Genomic DNA, 21,174 nt, shown 5'->3' with positions numbered 1-21,174 from the left:
AGGGGATGGAAAAAGATATTCCATGCAAATGGAAATCAAAAGAAAGCTGGAGTTGCAATTCTCATAACAGACAAAATAGACTTTAAAGTAAAGACTATTACAGGAGACAAAGAAGGACACTACATAATGATCAAGGGATCGATCCAAGAAGAAGATATAACAATTGTAAATATTTATGCACCCAACATAGGAGCACCTCAATACATAAGCCAAATGCTAACAGCCATAAAAGGGGAAATCGACAGTAACACAATCATAGTAGGGGACTTTAACACCCCAATTACACCAATGGACAGATCATCCAAAATGAAAATAAATAAGGAAACACAAGCTTTAAATGATACATTAAACAAGATGGACTTAATTGATATTTATAGGACAGTCCAACCAAAAACAACAGAATATACTTTCTTCTCAAGTGCTCATGGAACATTCTCCATGAGAGACCATATCTTGGGTCACAAGCCAAGCCTTGGTAAATTTAAGAAAATTGAAATCGTATCAAGTATCTTTTCTGACCACAATGCTATGAGACTAGATATCAATTACAGGAAAAAATCTGTAAAAAATACAAACACATGGAGGCTAAACAATACACTATTAAATAACCAAGAGATCACTGGGGAAATCAAAGAGGAAATCAAAAAATACCTAGAAACAAATGACAATGAAAACACAACAACCCAAAACCTATGGGATGCAGCAAAAGCAGTTCTAAGAGGGACGTTTATAGCAATACAATCCTACTTCAGGAAACAAGAAATATCTCAAATAAACAACCTAAACTTACACCTAAAGCAATTAGAGAAAGAAGAACAAGAACACCCCAAAGTTAGTAGAAGGAAAGAAATCATAAAGATCAGATCAGAAATAAATGAAAAAGAAATGATGGAAACAACAGCAAAGATCAATGAAACTAACAGCTGGTTCTTTGAGAAGATAAACAAAATTGATAAACCATTAGCCAGACTCATCAAGAAAAAGAGGGAGAAGACTCAAAATCAACAGAATTAGAAATGAAAAAGGAGAAGTAACAACTGACACTGCAGAAATACAAAGGATCATGAGAGATTACTACAAACAACTATATGCCAATAAAATGGACAACCTGGAAGAAATGGACAAATTCTTAGAAAAGCACACCCTTCCAAGACTGAACCAGGAAGAAATAGAAAATATAAACAGACCAATCACAAGCACTGAAATTGAACTGTGATTAAAAATCTTCCAACAAACAAAAGGCCAGGACCAGATGGCTTCACAGGTGAATTCTATCAAACATTTAGTGAAGAGCTAACACCTATCCTCCTCAAACTCTTCCAAATATAGCAGAGGGAGGAACACTCCCAAATTCATTCTACGAGGCAACCATCACCCTGATACCAAAGCCAGACAAAGATGTCACAAAAAAATAAAACTACAGGCCAATGTCACTGATGAACATAGATGCAAAAATCCTCAACAAAATACTAGCAAACAGAATCCAACAGCACATTAAAAGGATCATACACCATGATCAAGTGGGGTTTATCCCAGGAATGCAAGGATTCTTCAATTACACAAATCAATCAATGTGATACACCATATTAACAAATTGAAGGATAAAAACCATATGATGCAGAAAAAGCTTTCAACAAAATTCAACACCGATATATAAAAACCCTCCAGAAAGTAGGCATAGAGGGAACTTGCCTCAACATAATAAAGGCCATATATGACAAACCCACAGCCAACATCATTCTCACTGGTGAAAAACTGTAACCATTTCCTCTAAGATCAGGAACAAGACAAGGTTGCCCACATTCACCACTATTATTCAACATAGTTTTGGAAGTTTTAACCACAGCAATCAGAGAAGAAAAAGAAATAAAAGGAATCCAAATCAGAAAAGAAGTAAAACTGTCACTGTTTGCAGATGACATGATATTGTACATAGAGAATCCTAAAGATGCTACCAGAAAACTACTAGAGCTAATCAGTGAAGTTGGTAAGGTTGCAGGATACAAAATTAATGCACAGAAATCTCTCGCATTCCTATACACTAATGATGAAAAATCTGAAAGAGAAATTAAGGAAACACTCCCGTTTACCACTGCAACAAAAAGAATAAAATACCTAGGAATAAACCTACCTAAGGAGATAAAAGACCTGTATGCAGAAAACTATGAGACACTGCTGAAAGAAATTAAAGATGATACAAACAGATGGAGAGATATACCATGTTCTTGGATTGGAAGAATCAGCATTGTGAAAATGACTATACACCCAAAGCAATCTACAGATACAATGCAATCCCTATCAAACTACCAATGGCATTTTTCACAGAACTAGAACAAAAAATTTCACAATTTGCATGGAAACACAAAAGACCCCGAATAGCTAAAGCAATCTTGAGAAAGAAAAATGGAGCTGGAGGAATCAGGCTCCCTGACTTCAGACTATACTACAAAGCTACAGTAATCAAGACAGTATGGTACTGGCACAAAAACAGAAATATAGATTAATGGAACAGGACAGAAAGCCCAGAGATAAACCCATGCACATATGGTGACCTTATCTTTGATAAAGGAGGCAAGAATATACAATGGAGAAAAGACAGCCTCTTCAATAACTGGTGCTGGGAAAACTGGACAGCTACATGTAAAAGAATGAAATTAGAACATTCCCTAACACCATACACAAAAATAAACTCAAAATGGATTAAAGACCTAAATGTAAGGCCAGACACTATAAGAGTCTTACAGGAAAACACACGCAGAACACTTTATCACATACATCACAGCAAGATCCTTTTTGACCCACCTCCTAGAGAAATGGAAATTTAAACAAAAATAAACAAGTGGGACCTAATGAAACTTAAAAGCTTTTGTACAGCAAAGGAAACCACAAACAAGATGAAAAGACAACCCTCAGAATGGGAGAAAATATTTGCAAATGAAGCAACTGACAAAGGATTAATCTCCAAAATGTACAAGCAGCTCATGCAGCTTAATATCAAGAAAACAAACAACCCAATCCAAAAATGGGCAGAAGACCTAAATAGACATTTCTCCAAAGAAGATATACAGATTGCCAACAAACACATGAAAGGATGTTCAACATCACTAAACATTAGAGAAATGCAAATCAAAACTACAATGAGGTATCACCTCACACCAGTAAGAACGGCCATCATCAAAAAATCTACAAACAATAAATGCTGGAAAGGGTGTGGCGAAAAGGGAACCCTCTTGCCCTGTTGGTGGGAAGTTAAATTGATACAGCCACTATGGAGAACAGTATGGAGGTTCCTTAAAAAACTAAAAATGGAACTACCATACGACCCAGCAATCCCACTACTGGGCATATACCCTGAGAAAACCATAATTCAAAAAGATTCATGTGGGACTTCCCTGGTGGTGCAGTGGTTAAGAATCCGCCTCCCAATGCAGGGGACACGGGTCTGAGCCCTGGTCCGGGAGGATCCTACATGCTGCAGAGCAACTAGGCCCATGTGCCACAGCTCCTGATCCTGTGCTATGGAGCCCATAAGCTCCAACTACTGAGGCCGCATGCTGCAACTGCTGAGGCCCGCATGCCTAGAGCCCATGCTCTGCAACAGGAGAGGCCACCGTGGTGAAAAGCCCGCTAACTGCAGTGAAGAGTGGCCCCCGCTCGCCGCAACCGGAGGGGGCCCGTGCACAGCAATGGAGACCCAATGCAGCCATAAATAAATAAGTAAATAAATAAATAAATAAATAAATAAATTAATTTTTTTTAAAAAGAGTAATGTACCACAATGTTCACTGCAGCTCTATTTACAATAGCCAGGACATGGAAGCAACCTAAGTGTCCATCAACAGATGAATGGATAAAGAAGATGTGGCACATATATACAATGGAATATTACTCAGCCATAAAAAGAAACGAAATAGAGTTATTTGTAGTGAGGTGGATGGACCTAGAGACTGTCATACAGAGTGAAGTAAGTCAGAAAGAGAAAAACAAATACTGTATGCTAACACATATATATGGAATCTAAAAAAAAAAAGGTTCTGAAGAACCTAGGGGCAGGACAGGAATAAAGACGTAGATGTAGAGAATGGACTTGAGGACACGGGGAGGGGGAAGGGTAAGCTGGGACGAAGTGAGAGATATATGGACATATATACACTACCAAATGTAAATTAGGTAGCTAGTGGGAAGCAGCCACATAGCACAGGGAGATCAGCTCGGTGCTGTGTGTCCACCTAAAGGGTGGGAGGGAGACGCAAGAGGGAGGAGAAATGGGGATGTATATATACATAAGGCTGATTTTCTTTGTTATACAGCATCAACTAACACAACATTGTAAAGCAATTATACTTCAATAAAGACAATTTAAAAAAAAAGGTCCACACATACCAAAAAAATCTAAAATAAAAAGACAGAATACAACCTGAATTTTTTATTAGACTAGGAAATATAATTTATTTCATAAAAATTAATTTTGTTACAATAGGAATGCTAAATGTTATTTACAGGTTGTAGTTTACAGAATAAACAGAGGTGGGACTGGGGCCATCCCTGCAGCCCTGCAGCCCCGAGCATAGAACCATGTCCATGGCCCAGGTGAGTGAGTGGTCCAGCCCCTAGCCCACAGGAGAGCTGCTCCCTGCACCCAGGCTCTTGGTCACCTCTCCTCAGAGGGCCTGCTAAGGGACCTGGCTCAGCTGCCTGGTTGCTGGGGAAAAGGGACCATAGGGTCCTGGATCTTCCAGGAGTGGGGAGGGTCCCTCTGGAGCCCAGGGCACTGCGAGGGAAGGCCGAGGGAGAGGCACATAGAAGATACACCGACTGACCCTGTGGACTCAGAGAGGGCAAAACCAGGCACACCAACCTCCAGATGGCCCAGCCTGGACGCGAGGAGGGCACACATGCTCACACAGGTGGGGTCACGTTCCAGAGAGGCACGCTGATGTGCCTGCGGATAAAAGCCCACGCAACACACGCACACATGCGCAAACACACCCCAGAGATGAGAGAGACGTCAACAGAGCGCGAGGGCCCTGCATTCCTGCAGTGGCACTTAATCTGCGGTTCTCAAGGTACTCGGCTGCGTGGGGCTGCCTCTCAGGCATGAATAAGTGGAGGAACGTCCATCCCACCCTGAGGCGGGCAGTCTACAGACATAGTCACAGCAGCTGTGGCAGATTGATGGAGCCAGCAAATCCTTTCCAGGCTTTTCTTATAAAGCTGGACAGTCTGAACCCTCCCAGGAGACTTCAGCCAATTGGTTCTGTGCTCCAGGCCCTGGTACACAATTTCTGGGAATCCGATTAGACATGGCACCTGGGGGGCTGGCCTGGCCTCATCCACCAAGAGCTCCCGTCCTGGGCACTGAGGAAGCAGCACGCTTCTGAGGGTGGGGCACGGAGGAGGGACATGGCAGACCACCGTCAACTTCTACCCACCAGCGTTCCCATCAGGAGACTAGAATGACGTATCAGAGCCCAGAAGTCCTCAGACAGCAGCTGTGGGGCCTTGGTAGAAAAAGGAAAAGAGGCCCCAAGAAGGCAGTCATATGCCTGAAGTCACACAGAGGTTTAATGGCAAAGCTGGAGCTTGAACGCTGGTCTTTGGACTCCAGGCTGCCCTCAAGCTACCACACAGGCCCACACAGCTCAGACTAGGAGCGAGCTGGGATGCCGAGCCTGTAGTGGACAGGCACCTTTGGCAGGGAAGGCTCACTGCCTTTGTCTGAGGCAACGTCCACACAGGCACTGGGGTAATGAAGAGCCATGGTCTCAGCCTCAGGGGCCCAAGCCCGATGCAGGCCTGGCCCCTTCAGCAGCCCTGATAAAAAGGAACCCTCTCACAAACCCAGCAGGCCCTTGACTGCCCACAGCCAACCCATTGCCCAGGGGGGCTGGTGGGTGGTGAGAATCCCACTATCCCCATAAACCCCCTAGTGCCTGGCAGGAAAGCCAGGCTGGGGACATTGGTTGGGACTACAGCCCCCAAACCTGCTTTCCTCCCAGGAGACCAGACTTTTAAAGGCCAGGATGCTCATAGACCTGCTGGGGCAAGCCCTGGGGTCAATGCCCAGAGGTGGCACTTGCTTTGGCTTAGGTGCCAAGGAGGAGAGGCCTTTGATGTGGCCTCTGTGCCAGCTCAAGATTCTGGTTCCAGCCATCACCAGATGGCCAAAAAGGGACCCTGATGGCCCCTTCGAACATCCTGGAACAGGCTGGAGAGGGGGTGCCAGGCCCTCCACCCTGGCAACGCTGCCTGTCCTTCCTTCAAACTCTGTCAGACTGCAGAGGGAGGGTGACAAAGTTGCAGGGAGGTGCCTGTGGAGATCAGAGCTGGGAAAATAGCCCTCCACCCTTCCTCCTCCACTCCGGGCCAATGTGTAAAGCACAGCCAAGCAGCCACCTCCCAGCCTCCCGTGCCACCTGCAGGGATGGCTGCTAACATGTTCCTCAAAACCACACTGACCCCAGAAGCTCAAGCTTCTGCAGCTAGAGAGGCCCTCTTATCCACCCCTTCTGTTTTACAGACGTAACCAAGCCTGGGAAAGGGCAGATCCCAGGCATTAAGAGAACACCCGCCTGCTCCAGCCCACCTGGTCTAGAGGCTGCTGGGTGGGCGTGTCCTGGCTGGCCCCACCCTGGGATGCGGGAGAGAGATGTGTCCATGGGGGATTCTCATCCCTGACTTCTCTCTCTCTGTTAGGGTCCCCCTTCTGGGCCATGCCCCCTCTCCAGAAGCCACCAGACCACAGTACTGGAAATTCTCCCTGGCTCACAGCTGGGCTGGCCCGCCCACATTTTCCATCCCAGGGCCTCTTAATCTGGATTCCTGGGAGCCCAGATGAGACTTGGAGCACCTGCCTGGGGCTGTGAGAGGGAGGCAGGACCCCACCCCAAGCCAGATCTCAGGGCTCCTTGGCTTTACTGATTCAGCATCTGCTTAAGATTTTAGAAAGAAACATGGGACCACAGCTCAAACCTCATCTGACCCTGTAGAACTGTGGAAGCTGAGGCCTTGTAAGAATTTACTCTAAGATAAAATCATTAGCAGCAAAGTGTTCCCTATTCAGTCTCTCTCTCCCTGATTCACACACACACACACACAACACATGCACACACACACACGCTCCTGGCCAGAACCACGAGCATGCCCACACTCACCCATACTCAAGAAAAGCGTTTTCTATTTTTTTTGTGTTGTTTTTTTCATTTTCTTTTTCTTTTTTTTCTTAAAAAGGACTTATCCAAGTATCTGGATGATAAATCATTTGCGTTTCCTAAGAAACTGGGTTTTCTTTTCCCTTGTGATTTTGGTGTTTTTCTTCTTTTTTTGAGCCTTACTAGCAGTCTGAAGCTTTCTTTCCTTCTTTCTTTCCTCTTCCTTTTTGCTTGTGGACAGGAGAAAGCAGTTTGTCTGAACTGTACTTGACTCTTCGAAGAGGAAAACAGTGTGAAAGGAGAAAGGGGCTTAGGGAGGAGGGAGAAATCAATAGCTGAGGAAGAAAATGAAGAGCACAACTAAAACAGACGCACCCCAGAGACCCTGGGGCAGAGGGTGGGAGGGCCACCTCCTTGCTCCCCTAGCTGCCTCCAGAGGCCCCATCCCCACCCCAGTTCCTGCACAGCGGTCTGAGGTCAGGAGAGACAGCAGGAGGTGGAGAAGGACCGCTGGGTCCTCCCAACAACAACGTCCATGGATTTCCTAAGGCTGGTCGTGGTCTGGGTTGGGGGGGCAAGGGAAGGAGGAGGAGGAAGGGCGATTCTGGCTGTGAGCTCGGGAGCAGAGGAGACCCAGCTGCCCCACAGGAGGTTGCCCTGGGCCTGCCTGTGCCAGCCGCCTGCTGGTCCCTAACAGCCCGCGGGTTTGGGGCAGCTCAGCAGTCCCCATCGGTGGCCATGGCCACCAGCATCTCGCTCTTGCCCATCTCCTCCAAGGCACTCGCCAGGCTGTTGAGGTCCCCGTCGTCCTGCTGCAGAGCTTCCCAGAGGTCGAGGATCACACCCGTGGGGCTCGCTTTTGTGGCAAAGTAGTTCAGGTACCTGATGGAGGGAAGGCGAAGGACACTGGGCTCCCAAAATGCTCAGCCCCTCCCAGGAGCCTGGGGGTGGAGGGAGCACTGGGGGTACATCCCAGGAGCACCGGGACAGTGGGCTCTGGGCTCCCACAATCCTGGGTCTGAATTCCAGCCCCTCTGCCTGCAGGCTGTGTGGCCCTGGGCAAGTCACTGCTCCTCTCTGAGCCCCAGTCTCATCTGTAAAATGGAAACTGTCCTGCTCATCATCAGTCATCATCATCGTTATTACTATCATTGAAAGACACTGGCCCCAGGAGAGGCTGTCCAAACCTAGCACTCCATTCTCTCTCCATCCCACATTCGTTCTCTGCCTGCTCTCACCCGCCCCATGCACTGCCCTGAAATCAGGAACAAAGCCTTTGACATCCTTATAGATCCCACCCATTTTTAGTAAGATGTCTTCTACATGGCATCTGCTCAATGCAGGTTTATTAAATGGTTTCTCAGTTAGTGTCCCGTAACAATAATGATGACTAATTGCCATTATATTTATCCAGCATTTTAAGTTCTCCAGAAGAGTTCTGACACCAGGATGCTTTCTGTCACCCAGCAAGCATTTCCAAAACACCTGCTCTGTCCTGGACACAGGTCTGCTGACAGTGATCACACTTGGTTGGTATCCCGGCTTTACCTGATTCTCAAGGGCCAGCACTCTGAGCACGATGCTCCTCAAGGAACCAGCTTCTCAGACTTAGCACACCCAAGCCTGAGCTCCTGGTCTACCGCAAATGGCGGATCCGCTCCTGGACCGTCAGGCTGCCTGCCCCACCTGCCCCACGGGGACAGAGGGAGGGGGGCGGCTGTGGTCCAGGCCGGGCGGGCAGTCCCGACACTCACCGGTCCATGGAGAGCTTCTGCGCCAACAACCGCCAGTCATTGCCGCGCGAGTTGGGGGCGTCCAGGCTGTTGCATATCTTCTGGCGGATGGAAACGGGGATCTTGAAGGCGTAGGGTCCCAGCTGGGTGGTGACTGCGCTGCTGGGGGCGGAGCAGAGGGCGTCCAGGGAGCCAGCAGGTGTCTGGAAGAGCAGGGGGCAAGGGTGAGAGGGGCAGAGGGCTCCCTGTGTACAGCTCACTGGGCATCTGCCCCTCCAGCCTTCCTGCCTGGGGACTGTGAGCTCTTGGAGGCTCCGGCCGCTCCCCCGCCTCTGGGCAGGCTCCAGCTGCTCAGTCAAAGGGCTCCTCCCCTGGAAGGTCAGCTCTCCAGGGCCAGGGCTGCACACCCCCCTCCCCGCCCTCGGGGTGCACATGCTAATGCACTGCCTGGGCCAGTGCTGATTGCATCTCATGATTACAAAGCCACGAGGGGCCTCAGCCCCAGTCTAATCCACGTGGACCCACTTCTACACAAACGCAAATGAAGTCTGGAAAGGAGAAGTGACTAATCCATGGTCACATGCCACTTAGTGGTAGAGCTAGGTCTAGACCAGGGGTCCGCAGCCGGTCCGCAGTCTGTTAGGAGTCTGTTAGGAACCGGGCCGCACAGCAGGAGGTGAGCGGCGGAGTCCGGCGATCGCTCGCATTACCGCCTGAACCATCCCCCGCACCAACCCCCATCTGTCCCTGGAAAACCTGTCTTCCATGAAACCGGTCCCTGGTGCCAAAATGGTTGGGGACCGCTGGTCTAGACTATATCCAGTGCTCTTTACACTGCACTGCAAGGAGGGCCTAGCACTGTTCCCTGGGTGGCCTAAGTTTTATAAACCTCAATCCGGATTATAGTGGTGGAGAGCCACAGGCTTGGGCCAAGTGTTGGCTTGATACGAGGTCCTGATACCTGTCCTCCCTAAAACCTTCTTTCTCATCTCCCAGGTGCGGATCCTCGTATCTGCCTCCCTGGTGGTTGTACAGATTTGGTGAGATTTGGTACAGGCCAAGCCCAGGCTCGGCACTCAGTAAGTCACAGCTGTTAGCAAAGAGTGACCAAGTCCCGGCTCAGACTTGGGAGGTGAGGGGCACAGCTCTGTGGGAGGTGGCCTTTCCTCCAGATGAGGGGGAGCCTGGGGTCTGCACGCTGCAGCGCCCAGCCCCGTGGGGCATCCGCTCTCTGGCCCTCACCTCTGCCAGCGTGGTGTGCAGCTGGAATATCTGGCCCTCCCCCTCCACCTGCCGCACGCAGATCTTGCAGGTGAGCTCCGTGGAGGCCAGGCTATGCCTCTCCAGGGTGAAGGTGCAGTGCAGGGCCTTCTGGCTGCCACTCCAAATGTGATAGAAGGGGATCTCCTGGGGAAGGAAGGGCAGGGTCAAGGAGACGAGGCCAGCCTACCCTGCCCTCGGGGAATGGAGGCAGAGGCAGGGAAGGGGGCCAGCCTCAGGGAGGGCTGGGACCTCTCCCTCCAGGTGGGCAGAGGAAGAAGAGCTGGGCAAGGGCACTTCAGTTGAGGAAGGTAGCATATGGGTGAGAAGGCACAAGTCTGAATACGTGTGTGTGCATGTGTCTGGGTCTGGGAAGCCTTGTGGACTCAATGGTGTCACAGACGGGCGTGGGCAGAGGGATGTGACCATCAGAGATTAGTCTGGACAATCTGCCAGCCATGAACGCTCTTAGAGATGGTAAGGTCTCTTTAAAGATGACGGGTACAGACATTTGTGTGTGGGAGTATGTGACAGGGGTGGCAGGGGGAGGGAGACAGAGAGAGACACAGGGGTGGGAGTGGGGACCAAGGCTGCAGGACCGAGGGAGGAGGCAGGGAGGGGAGTGCGCCCCTGCCCAGCTCCATCCCTCCCCCTCCTGCGGCCCAGCCCTCACCTGGTACTTGGCCAGCAGCTTGCTCCTCCAGTGGGCGTGGGGCAGGTCGTGGAGGGAGAGGCGCAGGTTATGGTAACTGTCCTTAAACAGCAGGGGTTTTGGCTCCTCCACTAGGTAGCCACCCAGGGTCCGCTCTAGCTCCAGCACCTCCTGTGGGCCAGGGAGCAATGAGAAGGGGGAGCCCATCACATTTGGCCAAAGGGCCCTTTCCTTCTGCAAGTTTGGGGCTTGGGGACACACGTGGGCAGAGGGAACTAGGCTGTAACATTGAAGGCAGGGAACCATCTGAGCCACAGGGCCGGGATTTGGTAAGTGCTCATAGAAGACTTACTGTGTGGATAGATGCATGAATGAATGGATGGAGGGAAAAACAGATGGATGAATGGACAGATGGTGGGACAGGTGGATGGATGAATGGATTTACAGGTGACTGAATAGATGGACTGATGGATGGATGGTTAAGTAGATGGATAAATAGATGGGTTGACAAATGGATGGATAGACAGATCAACAGAGACAGACAGACAAAATGATGTGCAGATGAATATACAAATGGATGGGTATAGAAACAGAAGAACAGATGGAAGAAAAGATAGATGCGTGGATGAGTGATGGCTGGATAGACAGATTATGGACTAAATGAATATATACAGACAGATGGGCAGAAAGTTGGGTGGATGGATGGATGCATGGATAGATGGGTGAATGGATGAATGGATGGACAGACGGATGGATGGGGATTGAATAAATAAAGAACGCCATCAAGCCAATATGTGGCAACTTCCCTCTTGATCTCCATTCCATTCTCTAACTATAACTAGATGTTAGCCAATGCCCTAATACCAAGGGATCCAGGCTGCAAGAGCATTTCCCAGGAGCCTCTAACCTATTATGGGCCTCCTGCAAGTTCAGGTCAGTCTGGTCCCAGCAGAAGACACTCACTCTCCCACAAGGCCTTTTAACCTGTGTTGCATCAGTCGGCAACTTGGAGTTTGAGACAAGTCACATGAGACTGAGAGGCAAAGGAGACAGAAAGGCCCACAGATCGTGGGCGGGAGGAGGACTGGAGCTACAGGAAAGGAGAAGGCTTCACAGCAGCAGGGGATGGAAGGATGGAGAAGGAAAAGGGGTTTAAATAGGGCCAAGGCTCTGTGCTCTTCCACCGTTTGTCAGGATGAGACTGAGATCCTGGGAACTGGTGGGAGGGCTGGGCAGAGAATGGCAGGGTCTTAGAGGCTGGGGGGACAGGGTGGTACTAACACCCGCTGTTATCAGGTTCTAGGTGCTAAAATCCGGTCCCTTCACCTTCTCTCTCTTCCTGCCCCGAACCCCTTCTCATCTGCCACGCGCCCCCCTCGCTTAAGGGCACTGTCCGTTCTTTTGCACACACTAGGAGCTTGGCTGTCAGCCGCCCCCTCACCCTCTCCCCCTCCCCCCGTTCCTCCCATCAGTCACTGTTTCTGTCCATTCTACTGACTAAACAGACTGCAGGCCCCTCTCCAGCTGTTGTCACTGTCTGTTGTCCAGGGCCCAGCTGCAGCCTCCCAGTTGGTCTCCCTGCCTCTTGTCTACCCATCCCCACTGCATAGCTTTCAAAAGAGCACCCATGAACACGCGTCCACCGGGTCTCTGCCCCCGCCCACTGGATAGGTTCCAAATTCCTTGCCATGACCCTAAGGCTGTTGGGAGGCTGAGCCCTGCCTGTCTCTCCAGCCCCACCTCTCACACCCCTGCACGCTTTGGCACACAGAACACCACACCTGACTCTGCATAAGCCGCTCTGTCTCCTGGAATGCGCTTCTTCCTTCTCTGCCCGGAACACCCACCTGTCCCTTGGAGCTAGGTCTAAGGTCAGCCCTGATGTGAAGCCTTCTCAGACACCCTCCCCAACAACCAGGACCTGCCAGCCCCTCCCAGGCTGATGTTCCCTTGGCCCTACGTCAGTGATCCCCTGGTCTGTCTCCCACCTCTAGCCCGCAGCTTGGTGAGGGCAGAACTGTGCCCAACTCATCTCTGTGTCTCGAGGATCTGATGCGATTTCAATGTTTGAGGAACAAATGAATGACTGAATGAGGCTGATGGTGGCAGAGGGTACCTGGCAGGTACCATGATCCTGGGGAGGGGGATAATGGAAGGTACCATGCAGCTGGCCAGCTGTGGGTGAGGTACCCGCAGTGTGCAGGCCCGTGTGGGTACCCATGGCCGAGCCTTACCTTTAGTGCTACGGGCGTGTCCTCCAGGCAGTAGACCCTGAGGCTGTACTCCAGAGAGGTGCAGAGGGCGGGGGCGAAGATGGCCAGCTGGAGCCGCTTGACTGCCAAGCGGGAGTAGGACTCACCCGTGAAGACGTAGGTGCCCAGCTGGTCCAACAGGATGTGGCAGGACCTGGCCTCCAGCTGGCAGTAGCAGGGGGTATTAAGGGTCTCCTCATCCAGGGTGACCACCTCCTGCAGGGTGACAGTGGGGGTGAGGTGCCTGCACCTGCCAAGGCCCTGGAGAGGGTCCAACCAGGTTAGGCCAGGAGGAAAGGGGCAGGTTGGGTTAGGGGACCCGGCCCCCCCCGGCCTTGGCTCCTCACCTCCCAGTGGCCCTGGTGGGCCTGGGTCTTGAGCTGGAAGATCCAGTCACCGGAACTGACTTCAGCGCAGTGTGGCACCGTGAGGATGACGGGGCGGCACAGCAGGAGGCCCGTGGGCCCGCAGGTCACCGACGGGCTCAGTACTGTCTGGGTCCCTTCTGAAAGCGGGCTGGGGTGGGGTGGAGGGCAGGAGGGAGGCAGTGAGGGAGCGGTGCTGGTCTCCCCGCTCTGCCCCAGCTCCTGGGATGGGAGAAGGCAGGACTGCACCCTGGGGGCTCCCAGAGGCCACGGGTTAAGGAAAAATGGCACTGGCCTTGAGATCGTTTCTAAATTTTTGCTATTACTCCGCAATATTCTCATAGCCAAATCTTTGCTCCCATTTTCAAAGGTTCTGCACTCCAGGGGTATTGTGGATAGGTGCTGCTAAAGTGCCCTCTGGAAAGCTGGCACCCATCCACGCTCCCACGGACACACCGTGGGAGGGCTGTGTTCCCATTCTCTCACCAGTATGAAGGTATTATGACATCTGAAAATATCTTTGCAAGCTGATGAAGCAAAAAAACTTCCAGTATCTATGGCTGTCTGAATGACTGTTTCTTTGACTACAAATTAGGTCAAACATTTTCTCATAACCTATTGGCCGCTGTGTGTGTGTGTGTGTGTGTGTGTCTGTGAGGATAAAAGACAGTGTGTGTGAATCACTTGTTCATATCCTTTGTCCATTTTTGTACTGAGATGTTCAGTTTTTCTTATTGGTCTCCCAAACCTCTTTACATAGTGAGGATAGTAGCCCTTTGTCATATTGTAGCCAGATGGTCAACTGGCTTTCAGTTTTATGATTTGTTGTGCTGGTTTTGCATGGTTTAAATGTGAACATAATAAGATCTAGCAATGTCTTCCTTGGAGAACTACCTCTGCCTTAGGATTGGACTTAGAAGGGGAGATGGTGACATTTGAGCCCAAGGTGGGCAAGCAGCAGGGAGAGAGAGGCTGAGGAAGGGGCAGCTGGGCTGGGGCTGGGGTCCCTATACTCACAGGGTGTTTTCTGCCTTGTTGATGAGGAGGTACATCTCGTAGAACTTGCCCTGGGGAATGGCTCCATTGGGCACCAGCAGGCTGACCCCTAGAGGGAGAGGGAGGTCAGTAGGGAGGGGCTGGAGGGAGTCCAGGAGCTTAGAACAGGGGATGGGGGGCTGGCCCCCATCTTGGAGCAGGGAGAGAAAGACATCTGAGCTCCTGGTGGTCACCAGCAAGGAATGGGGAGAGGGGACTGGGTGCAAGGAAAGGCCAGGTCACTGACTGCAGAGGGGCTGTCAAGTAGAACAGGGGCCACGGGCATTGCGATGGGGTGCAGAGATGGGGCAAAGACCTGGAGTCTGAAGGTGCAGTGCCAGCCCCAGCCTAGATCAGTGTAAGACGCTGGGAAACTGTCAACTGCGGCTCTGCAACCTGAGCTGGGAAGCCCTGCCTTTTCAACAGCACTCTGTAGGTTTGTTGACTACATCAGGGTATTCTTTCCCACTCACCAGATGGTGAAACTGAGGTTTAGAGAGTTCCCCTGCCCTTGTGAGGCAGAGGCAGGCCTGGACTCTTCTATTTTATAATCACTTCTTCCCCTTGGGCCTCACTTTCCCCATCTGTGAAATGGGACCAGGGAAGCCCTATCTTCTGCTGGATGAGTGTTGGGACTGTCTAGAGGGGACATGCTGAGGCCAGACTGATGGGTGAGCAGAGCAGGGACCCACCTGTGTCAGGGATGCTGAGCCTCCCGCCCAGGCAGCCAAAGGTGCCGCTGACACTGCTCCCCGGGTCACGCGGCATGCCCAGGAGCTGCTGGGAGCCGAGGCTGGCACTGCGCAGGTGCAGGAAGTGGGCATCCCGGGCAAAATCACCAGGGTACGTGCCGGGTGGCAGGACTCCCAGCAGCTCAGCCCCGTCTGCCAGGCCTGGCCCAGAGCTGGTGGTGCTAGAGTTGTAGACCTTGATCTTGAGGTTGGGCAGGGGGTCCAGCAGGGGTGAGTTGGTCATTGGGATCTTGTCGGCCGAGTCCTGCAGGGCGTACATGGGTCCGCGGTAGATGCCCGCACTGGCAGTGAGGTCCGGAGGCACAGATGGGTGCAGGAGCTGCGGGTTGTCTGCAGGGCCGGGGGCTGCAGTCAGACCAGCCGTGCCTCGCTGGCCCTGTCCCACCGTCTGCACCTGCCGGGGGGCCTTCTTTTACAAAATCCTACCCAAACGTCCAGCTCTGAAAGGTTCCATTGCCACCTGCGGCAGGAAGCTTAGGGACTCACCACCTGGGTTACTTCTTCTTTCCTGCATCTCTCTAACCAAACGCATCCAGTGATCTTTAGAGAAAACTCCAGGAAAACCTCTTGAGGGAGTCAGGAGCCTCTGCTCTGGTCTGGCTGGCCTGGCTGGCTGCCACACCCCCTGGGAACCCTGCCTGCACCCGCCACCCTAGGCATTCCCAGGTCCTTACTGGGCCTTGCAGTCTTAAAGTTGACTGGGTGGAAGCCGCCAGTGAGGGCGGCGGACGAGTCGGTGATGTCGGTGTCGAAGTCGCGGCAGTTGCGGCGGTACACGACCACCCCTACCACCACGAGGACGGCCACCACCACGAAGATGGACACCACAAGGCCTGCATACAGCGCCACATCCCCCGAGGACTCCAGAACTGTGGGGACAGGAGGGCTGAGTGAGGGCCAGGGGGCAGAAACCCTGGCCCTGAGGGAGCCAGAGATTCCCTTGGTCCCCGGGGAGAGGCAGGGCCTGGGACAGACTGGTGCTGTGCTAGGTTCTAATCTGAGCCCTGCCAGACAGGCTGGTGACCTCAGGCAAGCCTTGAACCTCTCTGAGCATCAGTCTCTATAAGTAAAATGGTCTAAATGTCCCTGCCCCCGTGCCCTGCTTCCCTCCCCGTGTGGCAAGGAGAGGCAAAGGGACTCCTGGAGTTAACACTCCCAAGAGTTAACTCATTGCTCTCTGCCCAGGAGGTGACAAGGCGCCTGTGGCTCAGAGTCACGGGACCACTAAGCGTCCTCTCAGAGCTGGGATTAAGACCTAGTGCCTTACTAGCAGCCTGCAGCAATCTCTATAGGACCCAAGGCCCTGGTTCCCAGAAATCTCTGCAAGTAGCCGCTCTGAGCTCACCTTCCATTCTGTGCTGAGGGCAGGAGGCAGGAGGGCGGGGTGGGGGGTGGAGGGGGAACAGGACGAGGGGAATGAGATGCGTGGCAATGGGATGGAGAGGAGGGGAGCAGGTGGAAGGGAAGGAAGGGGCTCAGGGAGGCAACCCATGTCGACACTCCCCACCCCCAGACAGGCTGCTGGGCTGGAGGAGGCCCAGCTCTGGGTGAGGGGCAGGGCAGGCTGCTGCTCAGCTAGAAGTGACTCCACATAGCTAGGCAAGGAAGTGTCGGGGTCAAGAGGCAGGGTCCAAAGCAGGGCTGCCCAACAGAACTTTCTATGATGATGGCACATCCCGTGTCTGCACTGTCCCCCATGACAGCCACTAGCTGCGGGGGGTTATTTAACAACTAAAATGCGGCTGGCTTGACTGAGGAAATGCGTTTTTAAATATATTTATTTTCAGCTAAGATATACACAATTTTCAAGCCACACGTGGCTAGTGGCTACTACACTGGACAGCACAGCCTGGCCAAGCCCTTCCCCCTTGCTTCCTTTGGGAGCTCCGGGAAGCCCCTGTCCACTCCCTCCCCTCCCCAGGGACCCTCGGAGAGGAAGGCCTGCTTTCCTTCCTGGTGGAGGCCTGAGCTTCAGCAAGGTAGGGCAGGGCTTTCAGCCCTCATTTTTGCCTGCTTCTACCACCTTCTGGACCCCCATCTCGCCTCATTCTTGGGCTCCCCAGGAGAGCTGCCGGAGAAGGTCCCCAGGGCTGGGCTCCCACCTCTCTGGGGGCTTCGCCTCATGACATAGTCATTAATCATGGGGGTCACGTGCCTGGTGATTTACAATATCTAATCAGGCACCAGTCTGGCCCCCCTGTGAGTTGCACTGAAGGCCTCACTACTGATTTGATAATTCCAGAATTATTTGGAAATGGTGGTTTAATTACCACACGCCAATCTGCCCAAGCAGCTTTACTACAGCGGAGCATAGCCCCTGGGGGATGGATGATGAGCCCCCAGGGTCTGACGCAGAGCAGCAGGCATCCCAAGGACCTAGGAGGCTTCAGTCGGCTGCTGGGGGCACCGGGAGAGGCAGGTGTGGGCCTGCTTGCTGGCCCCCTCCCACAGAGGACAACCAAGGGGTGGGGCTCGGAGCACCAGCTCTGGCCAAATACTTAGGTTCGAATCCTGGCTGGATCCTTGGGTATGTCCCTTCTCTCTGAGAATCAGTTTCTCCTCCTATGATGGGAGGGGTCAGGATGGCATCCTAGGGCCTTTCTGTCAGCCGAGGGTCTGCCTGTCTGACTGTGATGAGGACCATGCCACATGCAGCGTCAGGTGCTGGGAACCCCGTGGAGGGCTGGTAGTGGGCACCTTCAGCTCTCCCTGCCCCTCGCCCTGCCCTGCCCCCCACCCCCTGGAAAAGCCAGCCGAGGAAAACCAGGGATCCCCCCAGAGGAAAGAGAACAGCCATGAAATGGGACTTACGGTGGCTTTTGGGGTCACTTAGAGTTTTCTTATCTGTTGAGGGAAATAAAGGGAAAGACAATGACAGAGGGCAGGGAAAGGGTGGTAGAGGCGGTGACGGGGAGATGCGTGGATGAGATGACAGAGTGGCAGGCGGGCAGGGGCCCCGAGGGGCTGCTCCACTGCAGGCTGGGGGCGGGGCAGGGGGCCCTTATCTGGCTCCAGAGCCCCCACCCTGGGCCCTGCCTTCCAAGGACTCACTCTGCACGCACAGCCCGTCGGTGCAATTCTTGGAGTCAAGCAGGGTCCCGCTGCAGTCCCGGCCTCCGTTCTGGGGAGGGGGCGCCATGCACTCGCGGCTGCGCCAGTGCGCACACTCGGTGCTACAGGCCGACCACTTGCTCCACTCTGTCCACGCGCCATCGACTGTGGGGACACAGCATGTGGTGCATGGGGACACGTGCATGCATAGAATGCACACACAGTTATGTGTGCACAACTTAGCAGTGCATGCACACACACACACACACACACACAGTGCAGCAGGGAAAGAGGAACCCAAGACACACGCATGCCATCCAGAGAAATCCACGCCTCATGCCAGTGCAGAGACAGGAGCACCAGGTGGGCGAAGACAGCCCAAACAGACACATAAGGTCACTGACGCAGATACAGCCCAGGGCACAAGTGTACACACGGAGGCACAGGGTGAAAAACACCACATCAGTCACACAAACATGTCACCAAAGAGAGAGAACAGACGAACCGATGGGGCCACAGAGTAACACAGAAGGAAGAGAGGACTGCAGCAAGACAGGGTCAGCGGCCAGGTGTGTCTAGCAGTCAAGGGCAGGAGCACAGGCTCTCTGATCCCAGGAGCCTCTGGGGTCCCGGCCTGGGGGCTGACGCTGAGAACCCTCGGCCTGGAGAGCAGACCGCCCACCCCTCAGACCGCAGCTCAGAACCTCTGCCTCTGTCTCTCCCACAGGCCAGGGCAGAACAGGAGGTCAGCGGGCATAACATCCAGTCCCGCCTGGTGAGCCAGCTCGGGGGCCCGGGACAAGCACCTTCTGCCCCCACCGTACCCCAACAGGGAGAGATCGGCTGTCCTGACTGGCAGACACCAGAGCACAGAAGGCAGGGCTGGGGCTGGCATGGGGCTGGGGCATGGGTGGACTGCCGCCTGGCCGGCGGCCTCACCTGGGCACACGGTGGTGCAGGCAGTCTTCTGGAAGGCCTGGCCCTCACAGAAGGCACCTCCATTGAGCGGGGCGGGGTTGGTGCAGGTCCGTGTGCGCTTCTGCCAGCCGCGGCCACAGCGGTTGGAGCAGGGTGACCACTCAGCCCAGCTGGACCAGCCGCCGTTCACTGCAGGGGTAGCAGTTGTCAGCAGGTTGGCCTGGCTCTTCGCCCCGTGGGCCCCCCAAGCCCCATCCTCCAGCCATGATGAGGCGCCTCTGCTGAGGCCTGGCCCTTCCTAGTTGGACCCCTCCTGCCTCCAGGGCTGGGGACTCAGATACCAGAGGGCAGACCTGGGCTGCATCTGTCAGCACCAGAGGCAACCCAGGAGGTCATTGTCTATTCCACGCCCCATTGTACAATGGCAAACAAAGGTCCAGAGAGGGCTGACACTTACACAAGGTCTCCCCGTGAGTAATGGGGAGCTTGGAACTGGAACCCAGTACAGGGCTCTTTCTACAACACTCATTTCAGCCATGGCTCTGGCCCTCCCACCCAAGGGGACAGCAAGGAACAGCTGACGGGCCTGAGCAGTGGTCCCTAACTGCTAGAACAACAGGCTTGGGGATGGGGATACCGACTGGGCCCTGCCTTAGCCCTGACTCTCAGAGAACTGGGTTCTCCCCTTCAGGGATAAGCAAAGGGCCTGAGAAGGGGCAAGTGCTCCTGGCTGGCGACCCAGGAGTCCCTGACTTTACCACTAGCTTTGCTGTGTGACCTTGTGAAGGCACCCCCCCTCTCTGGGCCTCCTCTTCCTCCCCACCTGTTCACCAAGGTCCTGCTGGCTTCTGGGTAGGAAAGGGTCAGCCGTATAGCCCCAGGCTCTCCCCCTCCCTCGACTGTGTCCCCCCTGCCAGCCCACTCTGGGCCGCACCGTAGACAATGATGGTGGCGGTGGTGCTGCGGCGCTTGGCCACGATGTTCTTGGCCACGCAGGTGTAGTTGGCCGTATCTGACAGGCGAGCCTGGCGGATGATGAGGTTGTGGTCGATGGTGAGCAGGAAGTTGGTGTCCTGGGTGGGGTCGATGACGTCCTCGTTCTTGAGCCATTCCACCTGCAGGGGCACGGTTGCAGCTGTGAGGGCCCAGGGCCCGACCCCCCGCACCTCCAGGAGTGGGCCCTCTCTTTGGGGGAAGGGAGGCCTGACCATAAACAGGACTGCAGTTCTAGCCATGTCCACCCATGGTGGTGACACAGGGGGCAGGACCTCCACGGGCCAGGCACTGTGCTGGACACTACAGAACACAGTGGCTAAGATGACCACCCACCAGCTGAGGGGTCTTGGGAAGGGACTTCCACTTGGCCTCAATTTCATCAACTGTAAGAGGGTATTTAATACCCATAGGACTACCGTGAGGATAAAATGAATTAGTATATGGCAAGTGTGGAGGCCAGGCCTGGCTCATGGTAAGTACTGATACTAAATAAGAACATGTCTTCATCATTAACTCCGCAAACCGACTCCCTTAGCCAGGATGAGAGACCTGGCAGGTGATTAAAAACATGGTCCCTGGTCTGGCCGACCTGGGTGTGCAAATGCCAGCTCTGCCACTCACTAGCTGGGTCACCCTGGGTGACCGCTTCACCTGTCCCAGTGCTGTGTTCCCAGCCGTAAGAGGGGATGACAATATCCACCTTGAAGGGCTGCTATGAGGACCAGCGTGCCGAGTGCCAGGCACATGTGTGAGCCATGAGGGGTAGCTATTACAGAAGGCGTCTGTCTGAGCTCATTTCCAGATGGGGGCCTGGGCTGGGGGAAAGCTAAGTGATTAGAGCAAAGGTTCTGAGCTGGAAGCCCAGGGTTCCATCTTCCCCAATCCTGTTCTACTGAGGTCCCCGGCAACAAAGCTGAGATGTTTCCCCATGCCCTGCTCTGGCTAGAGGACCACCAGTGCGGGGAGCGGGAGAGAGGAAGCAGGTCTGGAACACAAGCAGGGCAGTAAG

At 53.3% G+C, this 21,174-nt stretch overlaps 1 protein-coding gene across 2 annotated transcripts in view; it reads right to left on the bottom strand.

The window, feature by feature from the left end:
- Positions 1 to 6,235: 6,235 nt before the first annotated feature.
- Positions 6,236 to 21,174, bottom strand: part of UNC5B (unc-5 netrin receptor B) — a gene marked incomplete at its 5' end in the record, with an annotated part of 84,597 nt that continues 69,658 nt past the window's right edge. Inside the window, 13 exons of one of the 2 annotated variants that reach the window (XM_079701355.1) lie at positions 6,236 to 8,033; positions 8,906 to 9,087; positions 10,127 to 10,291; positions 10,818 to 10,967; positions 13,031 to 13,264; positions 13,396 to 13,564; positions 14,431 to 14,518; positions 15,141 to 15,530; positions 15,875 to 16,069; positions 18,012 to 18,044; positions 18,252 to 18,416; positions 19,191 to 19,358; positions 20,104 to 20,284. In XM_079701355.1, coding sequence (XP_079557481.1) covers positions 7,868 to 8,033; positions 8,906 to 9,087; positions 10,127 to 10,291; positions 10,818 to 10,967; positions 13,031 to 13,264; positions 13,396 to 13,564; positions 14,431 to 14,518; positions 15,141 to 15,530; positions 15,875 to 16,069; positions 18,012 to 18,044; positions 18,252 to 18,416; positions 19,191 to 19,358; positions 20,104 to 20,284 — 2,286 coding nt within the window. In that variant the 3' untranslated portion in view covers positions 6,236 to 7,867. The remainder of the gene's footprint in view (positions 8,034 to 8,905; positions 9,088 to 10,126; positions 10,292 to 10,817; positions 10,968 to 13,030; positions 13,265 to 13,395; positions 13,565 to 14,430; positions 14,519 to 15,140; positions 15,531 to 15,874; positions 16,070 to 18,011; positions 18,045 to 18,251; positions 18,417 to 19,190; positions 19,359 to 20,103; positions 20,285 to 21,174) is intronic. The other variant, XM_079701356.1, reaches the window with a different exon arrangement.

The sequence above is a fragment of the Hyperoodon ampullatus genome, assembly GCF_949752795.1.
Source record: "Hyperoodon ampullatus genome assembly, chromosome: 1".
Classification (NCBI taxonomy): Eukaryota; Metazoa; Chordata; class Mammalia; order Artiodactyla; family Ziphiidae; genus Hyperoodon; species Hyperoodon ampullatus.
Note: the sequence above shows the minus strand (reverse complement) of the source record. Positions and strands in the feature narration are given on the sequence as shown.